The sequence below is a fragment of the Eurypyga helias genome, unplaced genomic scaffold, assembly GCF_000690775.1.
Source record: "Eurypyga helias isolate BGI_N326 unplaced genomic scaffold, ASM69077v1 scaffold1130, whole genome shotgun sequence".
NCBI lineage: Eukaryota > Metazoa > Chordata > Aves > Eurypygiformes > Eurypygidae > Eurypyga > Eurypyga helias.
In genome coordinates, this window is record NW_010224892.1 from 6,823 (window position 1) to 27,126 (window position 20,304).

At 42.3% G+C, this 20,304-nt stretch overlaps 1 protein-coding gene across 1 annotated transcript in view; it reads right to left on the reverse strand.

Moving 5' to 3' along the window:
* Positions 1 to 384: 384 nt before the first annotated feature.
* Positions 385 to 20,304, reverse strand: part of F5 (coagulation factor V (proaccelerin, labile factor)) — a 35,706-nt gene continuing 15,786 nt past the window's right edge. Inside the window, exons 10-25 of the mRNA XM_010147031.1 lie at positions 19,971 to 20,182; positions 19,077 to 19,227; positions 18,453 to 18,665; positions 14,801 to 16,535; positions 12,762 to 12,927; positions 11,358 to 11,594; positions 10,274 to 10,484; positions 9,051 to 9,230; positions 7,368 to 7,466; positions 6,837 to 6,908; positions 5,618 to 5,712; positions 3,894 to 4,049; positions 2,896 to 3,040; positions 2,590 to 2,738; positions 1,620 to 1,802; positions 385 to 587 (exon numbers count right to left, since the gene is read on the reverse strand). Coding sequence (XP_010145333.1) covers positions 411 to 587; positions 1,620 to 1,802; positions 2,590 to 2,738; positions 2,896 to 3,040; positions 3,894 to 4,049; positions 5,618 to 5,712; positions 6,837 to 6,908; positions 7,368 to 7,466; positions 9,051 to 9,230; positions 10,274 to 10,484; positions 11,358 to 11,594; positions 12,762 to 12,927; positions 14,801 to 16,535; positions 18,453 to 18,665; positions 19,077 to 19,227; positions 19,971 to 20,182 — 4,181 coding nt within the window. The 3' untranslated portion in view covers positions 385 to 410. The remainder of the gene's footprint in view (positions 588 to 1,619; positions 1,803 to 2,589; positions 2,739 to 2,895; positions 3,041 to 3,893; positions 4,050 to 5,617; positions 5,713 to 6,836; positions 6,909 to 7,367; positions 7,467 to 9,050; positions 9,231 to 10,273; positions 10,485 to 11,357; positions 11,595 to 12,761; positions 12,928 to 14,800; positions 16,536 to 18,452; positions 18,666 to 19,076; positions 19,228 to 19,970; positions 20,183 to 20,304) is intronic.

Sequence of the window (20,304 nt, forward strand, 5' to 3'; positions counted from 1 at the left end):
TATCTGCACTGGGTTTCCCTCTCTCAGCCCTATGCATGGAGAACATCCACCTGCCGTAGCTTTCTATTCCTCCTCTCTGCTGCAGAAGCATTACAAAATGGAGATCATCAGGGCTCAGGATTAAGGCTAGAGTCTCCATCCCTAGGGCTTCAGAACTTCAAATTAAGTAAAAAGGAAGACAGAGTACTGGTTAGAAAAGAAGCGATAATACAAATCAGAAGGGACTGCTGTTTCTTCCCAGAGAAAAGAAGCTGTTTTCTAAAATGTGTATGTGTAGGAATGAGACATCTGCCAGAGAAATCTCCCTCAATTCTTGCTGGCAAAACTGTAAGCCCTTTGAGGACTACTGGGTATGATTGTTTTAAGGGTTTTAAAAAAAACTCTTGCTCTGCATGACAATCGCTGACATGTTAAGAGTCAGTCCTTCTCACAGCCAGACCCCCACCGAAATCACAGCCGTAGAGTTCCACCCGAAGGGCAATGCCATGATACCACGTTCTTGGAACAATGCGGATAAACCTGGACAGGATGGGTGGATTAAAGAAATGCTTGACGTGCCCACTGCTGTTTTCATTACCCATGAAGACCTGCAAATACACAAACACATAATCAGTTAAAAGGCAACACTTGGACAAAACTGCTTTTTCTTTTTAAAGTGGTTCCAAGCTGTTGCACCAGTCATCCAGGGTAGGTGGACTGGCTCATTTCTGATTTTCCGTAAGACCACATCCAGCCTCTTCCTAAAACGTTGGGTCAAAGCTAGTTCAGGCCAGCAGTAATTGAGGCTGAATAAACGAAACAGCTTCTGTTTCCATCTACAGCATGAAATTTGCCATTTTAATTTCGAGGGACTAAAAAAAAAAAAAACACCACCCACAAACCCCAAACTTCCCTTACTTTACCTCTGTTAAAAGCTCTTGTGGCAATATGGGTTGGTGATGTGGGCAACAATATAAAGTACTGTGACTGCTCTGTGGGTACCTGGAGCTCCCCAGCTCTGTTACAGCAAAACTGCTCACTAATACAGAACCATGGAATCATTTGGGTTGGAAGGGACCTTAAAGACCATCCAGTTCCAACCCCCCTGCCATGGGCAGGGACACCTTCCACTAGACCAGGTTGCTCAAAGCCTCATCCTGCCTGGCCTTGAACACTTCCAGGGATGGGGCATCCACAGCTTCTCTGGGCAACCTGTTCCAGTGCCTCACCACCCTCTCCGGGAAGGATTTCTTCCTGATATATGAAGTTCACTTATAAAAATCAAGACAGAAATAAAAAAAAAAAGCCAAAAAGGGGCCCTGGGAAATCCATTGTTCATTCGAACTGAATGTCCTCATGCATTCAAATTAAATGTCCTCCTTCACAAACAGTGTCAGCTCCTTTTATCACAATGTTGACTGCATTTTCTACAGATTTGGAATACTTTCCTTTTATTACTGTTAACTACTACGATCAAAATCAGATGGCTGTTATGACATTATCTGTAATAATCTCAGCTCCCTGTGATTTTAAAATCCTGTGAGAATATCTCTTTGGCTGGGTTTTCTGCCTCTGGGCCTTGACTGTGCACAGCATCTAAAACCAAGCAATGATACAATTGCCTGAGCTGAGGATGATACCTTTGCCACTGAGCTTGAACCGTCTGTATAGGATTTCCACTCTGAGCCTTGGTCACTGTACTGGATAACATAGGTTTTCACAAAGTTTTCAGCAGTTACGGACTTCACCCCCTGGGTAGCAATAGCAGTTATCTTCTTAATTGTGAGGAGATCAATTTGCAGCCACTGTTGGTTGTTGTTCAACTGCAATTGATAAAAAGGGCGGTTAGCAAATATTTCTATGTCTTTGCTTGCTTAAGTGAAAATTCCTTTTTAAAGGTAGTTAAAACTACATCAAAAGGCATCAAAACTGTATCAAAGAAGCACAGAAGAGTAAAGCTGAGGCAAAAGTGACAAGCGTCCTTGGTAGTCCATACAGTTAACTTCTCTGCTGCAGATAGAGTGTTCGGTATATTAATATTTCCACATTAATTTCCAATACATCATGAAAAAGAGCACTGATTTACCTCCAGTATTAAAATGCAATACCTAACATTAATACCACATGCTTACACAAACAGTAGCTTCCAGCCAATCTCAAGGTGCTTTGTAAAGAAATGCAGCTCTTTTTTTGAAGGCACGGAAGCTGACACGCCACACTGAAGGTCACCCAGCCCCATTATTCATTAAGCTGCACTGCCTATAAACCAACCCAGAAAGGGTTTCTTGAACCCCTTGGAGTGGAATATTCAACTGGTATTCATCTCCTGAAATTAAAAGGGCTTCTTCTGCAGGAAGTGTTGCAGGCTCTGGCCCAGAGGACACCAATCCATCTCTCAAAACAAGATTGCACTGATGTTGCCAGAAGCTCAACAGGTTTCTACTGGAAGAGTTGACCAAGCTTCTTCCCAAAGGATGGCTAAAGAGCTGTGAAGTTACGTTATCACGCTTGGCACTGACACAGCATGCAGGAAGCGCCAAGGCACGCAGGCAGCACAGATTTATGAACTGTAGCTGCCTTGCCCCGTCATCCCTATTTTTCACTTGTTACCTTGGCCCGCCAGGCATTTATCTTTCCTTTCTGATTGAGACGAGCAAGCGAAGGGTCCCACGTGTTAAACCAGGATGTCTTAACAGACGAGGCTGTTATCTGGGTATTCTTGATCTCTCCGTTTTCCATTCCAAGCGGCAAAGAGCAACCTGTTAAGCAAAGCACCATGTTATCCCCAGTTCATCCGAGTAGCCACACCTGAAGCAACAACATTGGAATTGAGAACACCAACAATTTTAACTTCATTTAACATATTAGGTAAACAATTTGCCAGAAAAGAAGCACCAGCACACAATTTATTCTTACCATCTACTTCGCAGCCCAGAAGCTCCATGCGAAGAGTAGGCCTGTTGTAGGCCTCAGTTGGGTAGACTCTGATGTACCTAGCAATAATAGGGGGATCAATGATGTTCTCTTTTATCCCATAGGCATCGGAATTACCTTCAAAAATCTAATAAAGAAAAAAAGAAGAAAAACATATCCACATATAGTTAATTTAATGCAAACACAAGCTTGGATGCTGAAAGCCTGCTCTGTTACCAAACCAGTCTTTTTCACACCATCACCCCCATCCACAGTGATGGAGCGCCCTGTGCTGCAGGGCAACTTGAAATATTTCATAGTCCCATCTTGGCACATTTGGAAGCACCCAAATGCCTCAGTTCAAACGAGCAAGCCATTTCTGTGCATTGTGTAAGTCTGGAAGCAGACATTAGTGAAGGGGCAAAAGGAGAGGTAAGAGACAACAGGTTTTCAGTGGGAGTTGCACCACAGAAACCTCAGGGCACGCTGAAGGGAGCTGTAATTGTAGGGCTGGAGCAGTTGGGTGTAACACGAACCTCTTGCAGGGTACGACCACGTTTACTACACAGGCTTTCTCTGCAGGCAGTTCAGACAGGTTAACATTCAACTGCTGGGACAGCAGGAAGGGAGGCGCAAGGAGGAGGGTCTAATCCCACAGGAGGGGCCCAATTTTAGTTCAGCTTCTTGCTTGCTTGGAAAAAGCCGACGTGGGCGTAGGAATAAAAGTAGGGAGAGATGCTTGTGAGAAAGCTAGACTTCATATAGTCAAGATCCCAAGGCCAATCCAAACCCCAGTCTAGGAGGTTCCTCACATTACAATTTGTCTTCTGGTCTGAATTTTATCAGATGATAAATGCCCTTTGGGGCCTCAAGCTGTATGATTAGGTCTCTGAAGGCCACAATTTTTTCCACTATCTCTTAAAGCAAAATAAAATGGTTAACTCACTGCATCATCTGGTGATGCTACCTAGGTTGTCCCCACCCCTATGGCATGTACAGACCTTTTGTGCTGGAGAGCTGTCTCCTTTAAAGGTGTTCCACTTCCGTTTGTCTTTGCTGTAAACGATAAAGAACTTCTGGATGTACAAGGACTTTAAAAACTGCTTGGCTCCCTGCGTCTGTATCCCAGTTAACAGAACTTGTCTTTGAAAGTCCACCTAGAAACAGTGAGCAGTGTTTATAAAGCCATTAATGCACAGTGAAAACCGTCTTGTTCTTTGGCATATCCACAATAGCTTTGAGCCCTGCATTTAAAAACCCACAACACTAACACCCTCAGGCGGAATACGAGCAGATGCCAGAGTCCAAATTAACCCTGTCTCTCTCATCTCATTTGTGTACCTATTTGTGTGCGCATTTAGTTTCAAAGGCCATTTTACAGTGTTCAGCACAGCATCACAGACACCTCAAAAATATCTGTGTCCTCATGCTATACAGAACTCTGCATCTAGTTTTGGATTCCCAGACTGAGAAATGGGAAATGACATTCTGCAGTGCTGAAAAGCCACCGTTTGTGCTGATAAGGGCCAGTACTGACAGGACAAGGGGTAATGGGTTTAAATTGAAAGTGGGGAGATTTAGGTTGGATATCAGGAATAAGTTCTTTCAAGAGAAGGTGATGAGGCACTGGAACAGGTTGCCCAGAGAAGCTGTGGATGCCCCATCCCTGGAAGTGTTCAAGGCCAGGCTGGATGAGGCTTGGAGCAACCTGGTCTAGTGGAAGGTGTCCCTGCCCATGGCAGGGGGGTTGGAACTGGATGGTCTTTAAGGTCCCTTCCAACGCAAACCATCTGAGGATTCTATATTGGATCCAAAAACTTTGCACGTAAAATCAAATTAGCAATGTTTCTATAAGCAGTGAAACTCAATTCTTTGGGATATACCCTCCATACCTCTCCATGCTTTACTGCAGTCACCTCAAGCTTTTCACTGCCATGCCCCCTATCAAATTCCTTCTCTTTCCAACATTATTTCCAGTTCCATACCACATCCCCCAACCTCCTCTCCCCTACTTCAGCTCCCCTAACTTGCTAGCGTGTCAAATGTTAGCAAGCCAAACATAACAGCCACCCACTGAGCTTACATTGCAACACTAGTCTGAGCCTTTCTTTGGTCCCAACTGCCAATTTTAGTTGATTTATTACAAATGTCATTATCTTCCCTGAATTTGGGTGCAAAATTATCTGGCGCTGAAGTGATTGCAATGGAAGTAAAAGGTGGAAGAAGTGAGGTGACTGAATGGCATAATGCTTGAAGCCATAATTATAAGCTTGATTTCCCTGTGAAGCCACACTGTGCTATATCAAGCTGGACATAGGCAAACAAAAAAACTCCTATCTGAAGCAATGGCTGAGAGTACTACACTTGAAATAATCACCCAACAGTCACACAAAAATATAAGTACGTACTGCTAGGTAGATGGAGGGGCAAAAAAGTAATGGAAAGAATTACTCCATCTGCCTACAAAACAGTTACAGCCTGAACTGTGAGGGTAACTGTCCAGGCCTCAACAGCAGTAGAGACAAGGTTACTCCTGGGGAAGTGGACAGTTTATGGTATCACCAATCAAGCTTGCTGCATCTTTTCAGTTTTTCCCCAGCAGCCTTCTCTGCAAGAACAAGAGCAGCTTGATCTTTTAAAGCAAGTTGCAGGAAAATCACAACACAGGATCGTATGGCCATACCCAGGCTCAATGATGGTCAAGCACATGTTGTACCAACCATACCTGGATCCAAGGGAGCTCGTCTTTTCCCATTGTAGTGCTCCAAGCATTGTATGTTCCAGAATTGTTTAATCGGGCTAACTTAGGTTCCCAATAGTCTAGACAGAAAACATGAATAAAGCAAGAATTTAAATAGAGGTGCTAAAATAAAAATATGGAGGCTGTAACTAGATACTGATGGTGAGTGCTTCAGTTCTTTTCCTATCAGTCCTGGGGAAAAAACCCCAACCAATAGACTCTAAAACCATAATCTAGGATAATTTGGTTATGGTCAGCAACTAGAAGTTGGCTTTTACCCTGCAAAGTTTTGTAGTTGGCAGAATGACTTTAAAAATAACAGCTTTTTATGTAATGTACTACTGTCTACTGATTTGGAATGGGGGCCTAGAGTATGCTAAACAAGTTTTGGCCATCAGCAGGACCAGACACCAAATGTGCTCTACATTCATGGCAGAGTGCTTCCCTCTGCATAACGAGGTTTCCGTGTTAATGCTTCCCTCTGCATAAGGAGGTTACCGTGTTAACAACTGATATGAAATATAGATGACAACACAGCTTTCAAACCTTCATAGCACTGTGTCAGGAAATGAAGAAGAAAACTAAACTCACATAAAATCAGTTTTCCAAAATAAGTAAATTATTTGTTATTTTAAGGGAAAGGATGTGTTCTTAGATGCGTGTGTAACCTGTATACCTTCATTTGTCATTGTCCATGTAAAATTCTAGCAATTACTCTATCAAATGATCCCACTTTTATACCAGGAACAAACTTGATAAAGACACTGTCATTGCTCTAGATGCCAGGTTCCCAAATCTTCCATAACAGATACACTTTGCCCTTTCACACTGCATACCACATGCAAATCTCAAAAGCTTGTTGAACAGCTGCTGTTGGTTTTCAAGCAGGGAACCCAAAGGACAAAAAGATAAAGCTGTATTTGTTCCAGGTCATCCAGCAGGCCACAGAGAGAGGAATTCCTAACTCTCAGACTTGTGATATTGACAGCAGACCTGTGATGCCATTAAAATACAGTGATGAGGGCTACCTAGTACAGTTCACAATCCCTGCTTGCAGCACTGGAGAGCTTTTTAACCTGACAGTTGATTCACTGCTGAACAGATCTTCTAAGACATATCATGAGATGCCAAAAGAATATGGAACCACAATACTTTGCTGGGGATGTTCAGGAGCATGCCTGGACCTCTTCAAGTATTAACTCACCTACATGGTGTGAAGCGTTGATTTGTGAATCGAGTACAACTCCACTTGCTAGACCCATTGGAGTCCTGCATTCTAAAGAGAACACAGCAAGTTTGTTGTTAAAGAAAAGGAGGCCTGTTCCCATATATATTCTGGTGGAACTTTCTAAGACAACATGACTCTGAACAATTCTTAGCAATACTGTAACGTCACCACCCTCCTCCCAGAGAAGGCCAAGTTAATCTCTGCAATTTCTCTCTGCATATTAATCCTGTGGTCACAGTGAGGAAAGCTCAAATTCAAAGCTCGTATGCTAAAGGAATAAAGGTAGTATGCTAAATAATTCAAAGCTTGTATGCTAGAGGATAAACATTTTTTTCTTCTAGAAGAAATTTCTAGTAAACCACTCTACCCCCTCCTTGAAAGCACAGAGAATCTGCTTTGTGCTTTTTTTCAGAACAACCTCCCAAATTTATTTTTAGTGATCCTGAAAGGGTAAGACATGACCTTATAGCTTGACTCCCGCAGCCAAAGAACACCTTAGTTCAGTACCTTTCTCTATAACCAAATAGGATGCCTGCATTCCAACTTCGGTGTCTAAAAGCCACCAGCCAGTTCTCTGTGGTTTCATTTCAATTGTTTTAAATGAGCCTTGAAAAAAAGAAAGAAGAACATTTCAGAAACGTTATCACTATCAGGTTGATGTTAGTGAGGCTGGATGTTAAACCGCGGATCATCCTACGACTTAATCCAGACAAATTAAATGCCCTGTGACACATTGCAGAGGAGCACGATAACTACCACCATCACAAAAACTGTTTTCTTAGCAAGCAGTTTTCAGCTGGAGACTAATATTGGAATTAAGTGGTCAGATGAAAACCTAACCTTTGCTGTTGGTGCAAAGTACAAAACCTTGGCTGCCTGTAACAGCAGGTATCTGCACATTATGTACAGTGCTGAGCCATGAAATGACCAGTGCTGTTATTACATAACGTAGGGATGTTAATTCTGTGGTGCTGATTATAGCTCTCACTCCTGCTGCCTCAGTGTGTTGTTCAAGTAATGTAAAGGATGGGTGTAAAGAAGCCAAAAGCAGATGTGGCAGATTCAGATGTATGGGCCCTCCCCTCGCTTTCTGCATGCCACAGGAGTGCTAAGGATTGAGCGGGAAGCGAGTATAGTTTAGGCTGTTTGCTGCACTTTACAGAAAGCACAGTCTTCATTGCTTTTCTTATATTCCTCATTAAGGCAGACATGATGATTCTCGTTCCCCTACAAACAAAAGCATATGTAGATGTCATAGGATTTTTAAGGTGATGTTTTTCACTAAGTAGTGAATAAGCCACCCAGTATTTGCTAAAATAAACTCCTGTTATTCTAAGCCAATCCCATTATTTTGGTCTCCTTGTTTCCTATTTTCTCCACTCCCAAACACTTGTAGCCGACAATACAGGCTCCATAAGTACAGTAATTGCACAGTCGCACTGCTGACAGTGACAGGCAACGGGGTATATCCTGTGGCCTAAATGAATACTTTTAGCCTATTTCCTTTCTTCCTGGACATAACAACTCTCCTAGGGCTCACATTTGTTTTCTCTCTTCTGTATCACACTCATCTTGACCTAACCACCATACTAACCATACTGAGCCAGATCACAACAGTCTTTCCCAGCAAAGATCAGGGAGACCTCAGTGCTACTGAAGCCTGGGGACACATGAACAGGGCGGCTGTACTATGTACGTTTGCCATTTCATGAGGAACTGGTGGCTGACACTATGCTACTGACTTCCCTTTTCTCAATACTGGCCTTCACTGCTGAGCACCTTCCAAAGCTAAGCCCAGCACTATGAGCTCCTTTGCAGACAGGAAGGGAGAGGGATGCAGTAAGGGGCATAAACATGCTCATGCTCACGTATCTGGTGAGTGGCAAGGAAAGTGCAAAACAGAAGGCTTCCCCTCATCTGAGAGAAAGACGTTTGCCCAAGCCCTTAAATTTCACCTGTAACTTTATTCATATTTCCAGTTTTAAAGGACACCAAGGTTATTTTTATTTCCCCTCTCCCACAGTGTTAAGTGAGGTGCAAAGCGATGATCCTCCTTCTGACCATCATAGGCAAATGAAGTATTGGTGCTCTCAAACTCTTACTGTGCCCAAAGTCAACTTCTTGACATTGGTATGGTGATGTCAGACTGCAAGGACCACCCTTTAAAACTTATTCTGCTCTCTTACTTACCTGGAAGGAGTGTATATGTGCCAAGTTGATGCTTTGGCTCTCCTTGTTCTACGAAGGTCTGTCCATGAAAATGAACAACATGAATGTCTTTTGGCCCACCCATGTTCAGCAAATGCCACCGGACCAGTTCGCCTTCATACATCCTCAAGCCTTGCAAATTGTAGGTAATCCCATTAATGGCTGAAAAAAAATACTGTTAGTAAGGAAAACCGCTCACAAAACTGGTCTCTAAAGTGCTAGAATGTAGTTATTAAAAGGAGTAAAATATTTAACAAGGTTAAATATTTAACATTTGAGAAAAACACCACTTTTTCCAAGCCAAAGTGCTACAGACTTTATAGTCTATGTGCATCAATAACAAGGTAATGCATTTGAGAAAAACACCACTTTTTCCAACCCAAAGTGCTACAGACTTTATAGTCTATGTGCATCAAATTCAGAAAATCCAGGGGCCTCACCATGGGATTTGCTTGCAACACATGGCAGCCAGGAGAACAAGGAGGAGGAAGAAATTGTCAGATGGAAACATCAAGCCCAAAACACAACGTGTTCTGCAGCTTGCATGTCCACAGCCAGCACCACAGCTGACATCTCCGATGAACAACTGACTGTGTAGACCACATCTTCTCAAGGCAATTCTCAACATGCCTTTTTTAAACGTGAGCACTTACAGCACACAAGCATCAGATTTTCAAAGTCAGAAACACAGAGGTTCATTACTGACCATTATTTCAAAAAGAAAAATGGACTACCTTTGAACAGTTAGCCACATACTTAACTCTCTGTGACTAAAATCTCAGCATCCACAGAGAGGTATATGGAGGGCTGTCCTACAGCTGCTCTGAATTCTTGTATTGATTGATTTGTCAAATTATTATATTTTTAGTTTTCTTGCAAATGTTTTTAAGACATTAGCTTTTTACTGAACAGAGGGTGTTTTGTTTTTTTTTTTTTTTAAATATGGGGAGTGAGAAGTTTTCTGTTGAAAGTTTTTGTCTAATATGTTCCTTTTTCATTTTAATAACACATTTCCAGTCAATGCTAATATTTACATATAAAACTATGAGTATTCTGGGTACAATGGAGAACAACAACAACCACCTTTCACATAATTAGTGTGTAGGATTTATGCATGTTCAATGTCACAGTGAGCTGAGATACATCCCCCAACACCTTTCCCTCTACCCCAATACACTGAATAACTGGTAAGATGAATTAAGTACCATAGAATCTGTGGCACTGCTGCATTTCTTGGGTCTTCTCAGTACAAGGCCTTCTAGAACGTTTGTCAAAGTACCAGCTTTTCTCTTCATCAAAGACCATGAAAAGCAAGAAAAAGTCTCGGGTCGATGTTTTGCTGTTGTTCGATTTACTGAAGGTTCCTTTCTGACAGATCAGTATTGGCCCAATCAAACCAGAGTGAATATCTTTCTCCTAGAAGGTAATAAACTCATATGAGATGTAAAGTGCATTTCCTAAAAGATGTCAAAAACCCAGCATTCTATAGAAATGCATCCGGCCGTAAAATTTTATAAGCAGAGGTCAGAATTGCCGTGGGTTTCTATCTTTACTTTCCCCTGCTCAATCTAGCAAGATGGTCCCCAGTTTCAATTCTTAACAGCTTATATCCTCTTTTAACTGAGTGCAAGAGATTAAATGTCAGATGGGAACATCAGACCCAAAAGAAAGGACAACTATCCAAAACGTATTCTGCAGCTTGCATTTCTACAGCCATACAGTAACACAGAACCATGGAGTGGTTTGGGTTGGAAAGGACCTTAAAGACCATCCAGTTCCAACCCCCTGCCATGGGCAGGGACACCCTCCACTAGACCAGGTTGCTCAAAGCCTCATCCAGCCTGGCCTTGAACACTTCCAGGGATGGGGCATCCACAGCTTCTCTGGGCAACCTGTTCCAGTGCCTCACCACCCTCTCCGGGAAGAACTTCTTCCTCATATCCAACCTAAACCTCCCCACTTTCAATTTAAACCCGTTACCCCTTGTCCTGTCACTACAGGCCCTTGGAAAAAGTCCCCCCCAGCTTCCTTGTAGCCCCTTCAGGTACTGGAAGGCTGCAATGAGGGCTCCCCGGAGCCTTCTCTTCTCCAGGCTGAACAAGCCCAATTCCATCATTTGGAGATATTCAAAATGTGACTGGACATGGTCCTAGAGGACCTACTCTAGCTGACCCTGCTTGAGTTGGGGGTGGTGGCCCAGCTACTTCTAGTGATTCCTTCCAACATAAATGTTTTGTGATTGTGTGATCAACACCAGCACCACTACAACTTCTATTTTCATTTCCTTACCAGATTTAAGTCAGAGTAGTAGATCCAGGACCGACAAGCTGCTTCTGACTGCAGAGGTCCTGATCGCCTGTTTGCATACCAGACGTATATATAACTGTTATTTGGCTGAACTTGGTCATCTTCCTTAAACCAAGCTGTAGATTCATCCTCGTAAATGCTTCCCTCAGAGGATTTTTCATAGAACAGTCCATGAGCATGGAGGGAATATGGTCTGGAGGCCAGATTCTTAAAATGAACCTGGAAAAGAAAAAAATTAAAATTCAGACCTAAACCGAAGTCCCCACATAATACATTCCCATGACCTCAAACCAGGGCCAAGATTTGTATGATGATTACAGGCTACTGTGTGCATGGCAAAGCTGACAGGGAGAGCTTTTGACATCTCCATGCCGAGTCACCTTCTTTGATGCAGGCAGTCAAGTAAAAACCAGAAAGCATGAGTCTAACTCCCTGTCTTCCACTGCATCCAGGTCCCTAGGAATTTATTGCTACCCTTCACATCTGGATATGCTTAGTTACAGCAAGCAGGGAGACTGGGAGTTTCTACCTCTTATGCTTAGCTGCATACTCGCTTGTAAGGGCACAAACCAGCAACACCAGACCCCTGTGTGTATCACTCTCACCAAGATCAGGGCTTCACTCTTGTCCCAGAGAAGCAGGAGGACAGGGAGATTACGTGTTTCTCTCTTAGAGAATCATCCCCCTGAGCTAAACCAGCCTTTTTCTTCTCTTACTCATGTTTTTAAACGTAGTTCAGTGTGTTCCTACTGCACACTCCTACTGAAATAAGCAGAAAGGAGCAAGGTTTCCCTGTGTGCTGGAAGACTGGATGGAGAATGATGAGAGAAGGGTAACTCTACAGCAACGTGCTCCCTAATGCAAATATACCACTGTATCACCAGGGATATAGTTCCTCTCCATCCTTGTTGTGGTATTGGAATTAGCCAAACCATTTACAGCAAAATTTTTCAGAGGATAATATACTTTTGAGACAAATAGAGTCAATTTTAATTCAAGATGAATATATTATTTCTTTTAAAAAAATTAAGCAGCTCTGTTTACATATGAAGAATAACATTTTCAGTGCAGCCTGGGTTTAAAAAACTTGATTTTTTTAAATGTTAAACTTAAAACTCATTTTAGATTAGACTAATAAGCCAGTACTTAATGTTGGGAAACATAAGAAAAACAGAAGTGAGTTTACCATGAATAGGAGAGAAAAAGGACACGTTTCAAAGAAACACATCACTCTGCCTGCATGTTCACTGCAGTTTCTAGCTTTGAAAACTGTTTCCCCATCATGATCTTTTAAAAAATGGTAGTATTTTTAGACCCATTCTTTGTCACACTGTAAGATCGACATAAGAATCTTATCCTGCACACATACTCAAAACATTGACCTACTAGGATAACATCGTCCACTTCAGCCCGGATGACTGGTCCCAGGATGCCAAGGTGTTCTTTATACTCGTCTTCATCCTGAAGAGTCATAAACGTACTGTCTGTATAGCTTTGGAAAATCACCTTGTATGTGGTGCCGTCTTTACAGGTTTTGTCATTCATCATTGTACTGAAAGGAAATCCCCAATTAAAAACCCACACAGTGAATTGGAAATAACAGCTTTGATGAAACCTGAGAACTCATCAGCAAGAAGAGTTTAGGATATAAAGAATAAACACACAAATATATGTCATGTGATTCTGAAAATCATGACTTTAAGCAATTCTAGTTCTACAGTTGTATGTGAGATCCTTCAAAGATTTGGTCAGCTACAACTGAAAAATTCCAACTAGTCTCTGAAAACCCACCTGAGCCCTATACTCCTTTTTTACCATTAGCCTTAACAACCTGAAACAGAGCTTAGCTCAGAGTGCAGTGAGCTTACTACCTACACCCTACTGTCTCACAGGTGTACCTTCACTGGACAGCTAACAGAAACAGTTCTTAGCCTGGATTATATCCGCAACACAGAGCTGGTATGGAAAAGTAAGATTTTAGGCATTCAGACCATCCCTCAGATCTTAAACAAGCACCAAAATACTATTATTCTGCTGAAACATATTTTATCATTTCCTATAAACCTTGCCTCATTAACAGCTCTGCAAAAACCAGAAACTTAACCAAAGTCATCAAAAGCAGGGAGAAAGGCTGGTTTTCAGCTCTTCAGCACCCTTAGACGGTATATGCCGGGGGCTCTGTTCATTCCTGGAACTATGCACCTCAGAGCAGCAGAGGCTGAACCTCCCTGGGGAGACCTATAGAGAGGTCTGAGCATAAGGATTTCTTTATGTTGCGAGTCTGCAAAGAAACTGTCTGTGGTTTCTGCCACATTTTTGCAAGTGCCATTCATATGGACTGAGACGAGGCAAGGGTAAGCCTTGGGAATGCTGAAGACATGTAGGGGGAAAAATATCAATCAAATAAACTGGAGATTCAAATTGAGAAATAATATATGCTTGGAGCTGAATATAAAGAAAGTTTTCTTGCTCCTGTTTTTGCTGGTTTTGATAAAGTTGTGGCAGTTTTGGTCTTGTTCATTTCAAGGGCCACAAAGTTCAGTTTCTTGATGAAAAGTGTCTAGGAATTCTACACATTGTAGGGTGAGCACTGATCCTGATCTGTATGAATTAAGACAATGAATTTTTAGTGCAGAGTTTCTCTCAAGTCACACATACTCTTTGCTGTGGCATAGCGACCTGTCTTCCCTGTCAAAATGTAAGAAACCCCCTCAACATTAGGGTTTGTGTTCCTATCACTTTGATTCCTTTAAACAGTAGGAACAGCAATGCAATAATTCACACAGCTCTGTTTTTACTTTAAGTCTAAGGCAGTCACCAAAGTGGTTAATCACTTTGCACCTTTCATATATTTTTCAGTACGGCAGCTGTGAAGTCGGAAAGTGCTATTATCCCATTTTACAATACAGAACGGAGACACCAGAACCGCTTCTTGCTAGTGCTGGAAACTGATTTCATTCTGCCTATATTAGATCAGTCATTCCATTAAATTCCTGGAAAGACTTAGTACAAGGAGGTCTCCGTCCTGTGTCTACTACAGAATCCAGAAACTCGGGAAGAAAGTAAAACAGGTTATTCAAGTATAACAAACCTAACTGTGAGTTTCCCTCTTGACCTCTTAAAATGGGGTTTTCAACTTCTGTTTTAAAGAGTGTTTCTAGTGAGTCTGCAAAAGAGGGTTAAGGAATACAGGGGTGGAGGGGAAGAGTGCTTAGTTGTGTTACTCTTGATTATAGCAAACTCCCTGTATGACATTCTAGAAGGATGCCAGCCTCCCATGGAAAATTCTTAGGGTTCTGCAATTGAAGTGTTGGAAACCACACTGCACATTACAGACTCTCTTAGGTTTATCAACACGCGAATCGACATTCCGCCAGCATGCATCAGGATGGTGTGCCAAACAAAAGCAAATGATTTAGCCAAACCTTTTTTTATATCCTGCGTAGTTCCAGCAGACCTCTTTCGCTGCAATATAGTATCTCCTCTCGTTGCCTTTGCTACGCAGGTAATGTTCGGCAATGTAGTCCGGGTTACGCTCTTCGTGCACATTCACTTTTGGGTCTGTCATGTACGGGTCATCAAAGCTCACATAATGGTATTCGTATTCACTGCCTGACATTTCCTCGCTGTAAGATCCTTCCGTAACGTATTCGTAGTCTCCATCTTCTTGGGGAAGCCCAATGGTGATGGATGGCTTAAGGTGCCGTGGGGTGAGCGTGTAATTTAGCGACTCACCGTGCCCGGCTCTACTCGGATCCACTGTTTGGTTGGCCTCACCGGGTGCCCCTGTGGCGTTAGTGCGATACGGCGGTGTCGTGTGGTTGGTCTCACCTGGAAACAATGTACGGCCAAACCCTGCCATAGAACGGGTGGGTTTCTGGGGACTTTTACTCCTTGGGCTCAGCAAGTGGGTCATTTTTGGATATTCTTTCTTTTTCCTACGTATCTTGATGAAGGTTCCAGATAAAGTATCATTCTTGTCCCCTTCCTTTCTTTTCAGAGTTGGGTGCATGTGGCTGCCTTTCTGATTTTCTCCCATTAGATGTGGGAACCCTTGATACTTCCTCACATGCTTCTTGTTTATGAATGCTGTACCATTTCTGCCACGATGATTTAACTTACCACTGACAGATTTATCTAAATTTGCCTCTAATCCCAGACTCCCCTTTGCAGAAACCAAATTCCATTCCTCATTTGTCATTTTAGATGAGTATTTCCCAGACCTGGGCACTGATGCTTCTAGTAAGTTCTTCACTAGCGCAGGGCTGGAATTAGGGTTTACATTGCCTAACGTATGATCTAAAGAAAAAGTGTCTGCATGTTTATCTTTGGATAGCTTGGGTTCAGAGAGGCTGGATGCATCAGACCCATCTGCCACGGGGTCCAAAGCAAGCGTCAAGTTAACTGCAAGCATGGCATTTTCCATCTTGCTTTCTTCCTCTTCCACTTCATCATCATAATCATGTGGAAGCTGGCCTGTTCCCACCATGGCTATAGCAGAGGTGTTCTCTGCATGATGCACAGGACGAGGCGCACTTGTCTCGTCAGAAAATGACGCATTTTTGTTTCGGACATGATTTAGAAGGGCGCTCATCTTTTGGATGGAATAAAACTTAACAGCCAGTGAGTTTCGCTTTTTCCTTTTACTGTTAATGCTAGAATTTCCTCGCCCTGTGCTGTCTTCCTGCTTTTCTGAAAAAGAATTACTGTCTTTTCCATCAGTTGGAAGCTCTTCTGCAACATTCAGTTTTCCTTCCCCACTGCCCAGCTTATAGGTGTCTGTGGATTCACTACCATTTACAGCCGTCAGACCTGAGCCAGCTGCCACCTCCAAACTCGCAGCATCACTGCCTTCATACTGTTCCATGGCCAGTGCTGTAAGGTTTTGTTTTTCTTCATCGCCTGTGGCATTCCTTGAGCTTCGGATGGAGTAAAAAGAAGCCAGGTAATCCTGATAATCCAAATCCTCCTTATCTCCTTCTTCTTCCTGCACATCTTCTTCAACTGAGGTGGAAACAGCTTTTTTATCAGTCCTGGTGTAAGAAAGATCCACAACATCAAACGTGTAATCTTCCTCATAGTCACATCTGGCATCTCTGAACCTCAGCCTCATGCCGTAGCTCATCTCTGGGGTACCCCAGGATGCTAAAAGCCAAGTACCTGCAATTGAAATAAAAGCTTTTTTCTAACACGCAGTGGTTATGACAGCGGACATTCGTGTAAGTGGTCAGGACAAGTTCCTGGGTTGGTTTCTCAGCACCTGCTACAAGCAGAGTGCTAATCCTCATCTGGGATTTCCGTGAGCCCTCACTGCAATGAAAAACTAATTAATAAATGTAAATAAATAGTAACACACATAACTAAATACATCTAAGGAGCTCTTCTCCACAGGGTAAGCTGTACGTAGGACCTGAGTCCAAACACAGCCCATAAAAGAGAGAGAGATATGAAAAAGAATGAAGCAATACAAAGGATGCTATGTTTGGATCTAGGATTGGAATCTTCTGAGATAAGGTTTTAATTTTGTCCTGCCCTTAGTGTTGCATGTCTTGCCACACAGACAGAGCACTCTCAACAGAACAAATCCATTTTGAGGCAATGTTTACAAACTTCTGACAAACACAACATTTTAAAGTCTTCTGAATGCATAAAGGGAGATCTTTAAAAGAATAAAGTAATTTGAACTTCCAATCTGGATGCAAAACATTACGCTGTCAATCTGAGGCATCTTAGATTGAGTTAAAGGTTTTAGTAATTCCTCCTAAACCTAGTCAGAAGGTAAGTTCTGTATTTGAAACTAGGAACTGCAGAAAACGAAATACAATCTGTTTCCCTACGCAGCATCAAACCAAGTTATTTTCTTGTTACAGCTTGGTTTTGGAACTAGCAGAAATCATAGAGTCACAGAATGGTTTGGGGTTGGAAGGGACCTTAAAGACCATCTAGTTCCAACCCCCCTGCCATGGGCAGGGACACCCTCCACTAGACCAGGTTGCTCAAAGCCTCATCCAGCCTGGCCTGGACAGAATGGATGAGTGACAGAATAGACAGAATTAACAGAGCTTGAGAAAAGCAGCCCTTTTTAATAAAAGGCCACATACATTTTTTCTGTATTTATCAGTCTGACGTGACCTGCATAGCTTTTCTTATTACTAACAGCAGCAAATTTACAAAAGAAACACGCCCTAGCTGGAAAGAACAGATCACATACCAAAATCAAGCTAAAGTACAACTGCATTACTGGAGAGGTTTTCATAAAGTGTGATAGAGTTCTGATGATTCCTTAGTCTTGAACAATAAAAAACGCTTAACATAAAATACATTTTTAACTTATAACGTCTTGATGCTGTGTGATCACTGAAAACAAGGACAAAGGATTTGTTACTTAAATAGGGGGAAAAAATTATTGGTATTTTAAATAGCATAAGATAACTGAAGTTTGTGGGATTTTAGGATGATCACTAACCACACACAGCTTTCAATGAGGAATAACCTCTGTCCTTTTGCATGTAATTCCATAAATGTGGATTACATGGGTTCTGGCATCACCTTTTCAATATATGGCATTAATCCTAGTCTGACACTGAGATGTATACCGACGGACCAGTGAGCCCACTCGGTCAGGCAGACTTTGCTGCTGGTAAACGACCACAAGTCTAAGGCGAGGTGTAGCCACTTTGTCCAGTAATGACTAGCATAAATTGACAGTCTTGGCCCATTTTAGCTAACACAGAATGGACAAGTGTGTGGCCAAATTAGGAATCAAACAGTGGAGTTAATACTGAATTGTTTTTAAAGACAGTCTTAGAATTGCCTTAAAATGATCACTGCTAACCCCAATACTACTTGCAAAGTGAAAAAAAACCCAATAACAAAATGAGCCTCAGTACAGCATACAATTATGCTATGTGTAACCAACAAAACTCCATACACATCCGTTGCACCGGGTAATGATTCAACATTTTCCAGCACTGTGTTTATCTGTAAAGCTTTCTTTCCTATTTAGGTAAGTCCTTACAGACTGGAGGTTAAAAATGTCTTAGAAGAGATGCCAAACGCTATAGTTTTACCACTTACCGACATTGTCCATTTCCACCGTGACCGATTCTCCACTCATCGGGAAAAGGTTCAACACATCTTCATATTTCCCTTGGTTCAGAAAAGAGTGCCCAGACAGGCGAACAGAGACAATCTCATCATGAGTGCCAACACTGGAGAAGTGCCACTGAACCACGTTATCTTGGCAAAATCCAAGGATTTCACTGCTGTCAGACACATAGCCATTTATTGCTAAAAGGAAAGCAAAATAAAAGTGGTCTCAATATTTTCCAGAGTAAGACTTTTAAAATCTCTGTTCTTTGATGCCACTCCACTGAACTGGTCTCACATTTGTGCCTGGAAAGAGACTGGCACAGGGCTGAAACCTCAACAGCCTTGATGGAGATTCCAGCTCTAGAAATAGTATCTCTAAGGCAGCAGGGTGCTGCATCAGAGTTAAATAACCCTTGTCTTTTCTTCAGGGTCCAGAGCCAGCCTGGTCCCTAAGATATTGCATATTTCTGTACAGTGCCACCTGGCACAGTTAGAGGTTTACTGACTCTCTAGAGAATTCCCCGATTGCACTACATCTGAGAAAAAGCAATCCCTGAATGCTCTGGTTCACAGGAGGTTTCATAATATTCAGCGTGATATCCCACTCACTGTGCATTATGTTCGAGTTATAGAACTTGGGATCGTCCCTTTTAACGCTGGCAGGGTTGCTGCAGTAGTCCTTGATGTTATCCTCTAGGTACCAGCTCTTATTTTCATCAAACACAGCAAACATTGCCTGCTGCTCCCCATCTGCCTTTTTCTGAAAGACAAATAACACAGCAGTTGCATTTTATGAGCAGAGACATGTATTAAGGACTCAATCCTACCATGTAAGCAATATAAGCTTCACCAGAATTGTGGTAAGTGTGATCCAAGCGCTAAATGAAAGGGATTAAGGAGTCAAGAGTTCAAGGTGACAATCCTACTATTAAAACCAAGTAGTGGAGCACTGAGCAAGCCACTAGCACAGCTGATACACAGATGGTATACGACTGGGCTCTCCGTAAAAGGACCAGCCTCCTGGTTTGTCCTGAGCACAAGCTTTTGACATTTTTTCCTCCCAAGCAAGATTTCAACGGATGGCAAAGAGAACCACTCTCCCAGAACTCTTCCCTGCTGTTTGGGTTGCTCTGGATTCAGTGATGCCTGAGACTGTGAGAAGCCTTGAGTTATATCTGTTACAGAAAGGAACCAGCTCATATCTGAATGTCTCTAGAGTGTGAAGTGGAATAGCAGCAGGAAAGTTTATTATCAAGTCCAGAAACAGACATTCATGTCAGGCTGACCTTTTGCTGAAATGCTGCTCTAAAATAATCAGAATATAATTCCTCTACCGCTGCGGACAGTTAGAGGAGTCTTTCTTCAAGTCATTTCTTCAGGAACCTACCGGCTTAATTGCTCTCTACACGACAGTTCTCTAAAGGGAGCAAAACCAAATTCCCTATAGATCAAATAATATTATTTGAGCGAAATCTATCTCTAAGAGGTTGCCAAACACGTTACCTGCACACCCTTCTGTGTCAATGCTTCACTTTTACAAATCAGAAGTGGGCCAATCAGCCCAGAGGCTATATCTCTCTCAGTATCTACAGCACTGTGATACAGCCTTGTAATGCATTGTGCATCCCGTGCAGTGGGCTGGTCCGTTTTAGTGATTTTCCATTCGTAAGTGTATGTCTTCCCTGGTTCAATTCCTCTGCTCTGGGTGCTGTTGCCTAAGGAAAAATAAAGGAGAAGAGAAATTATACAAACTTAGGGCCAGATCTTCATATAAGGCTGCCCCTTTTAATGAAACTGGTGCAGTTACGCCATTTCAAGCTACCTCAGAGACAACTGA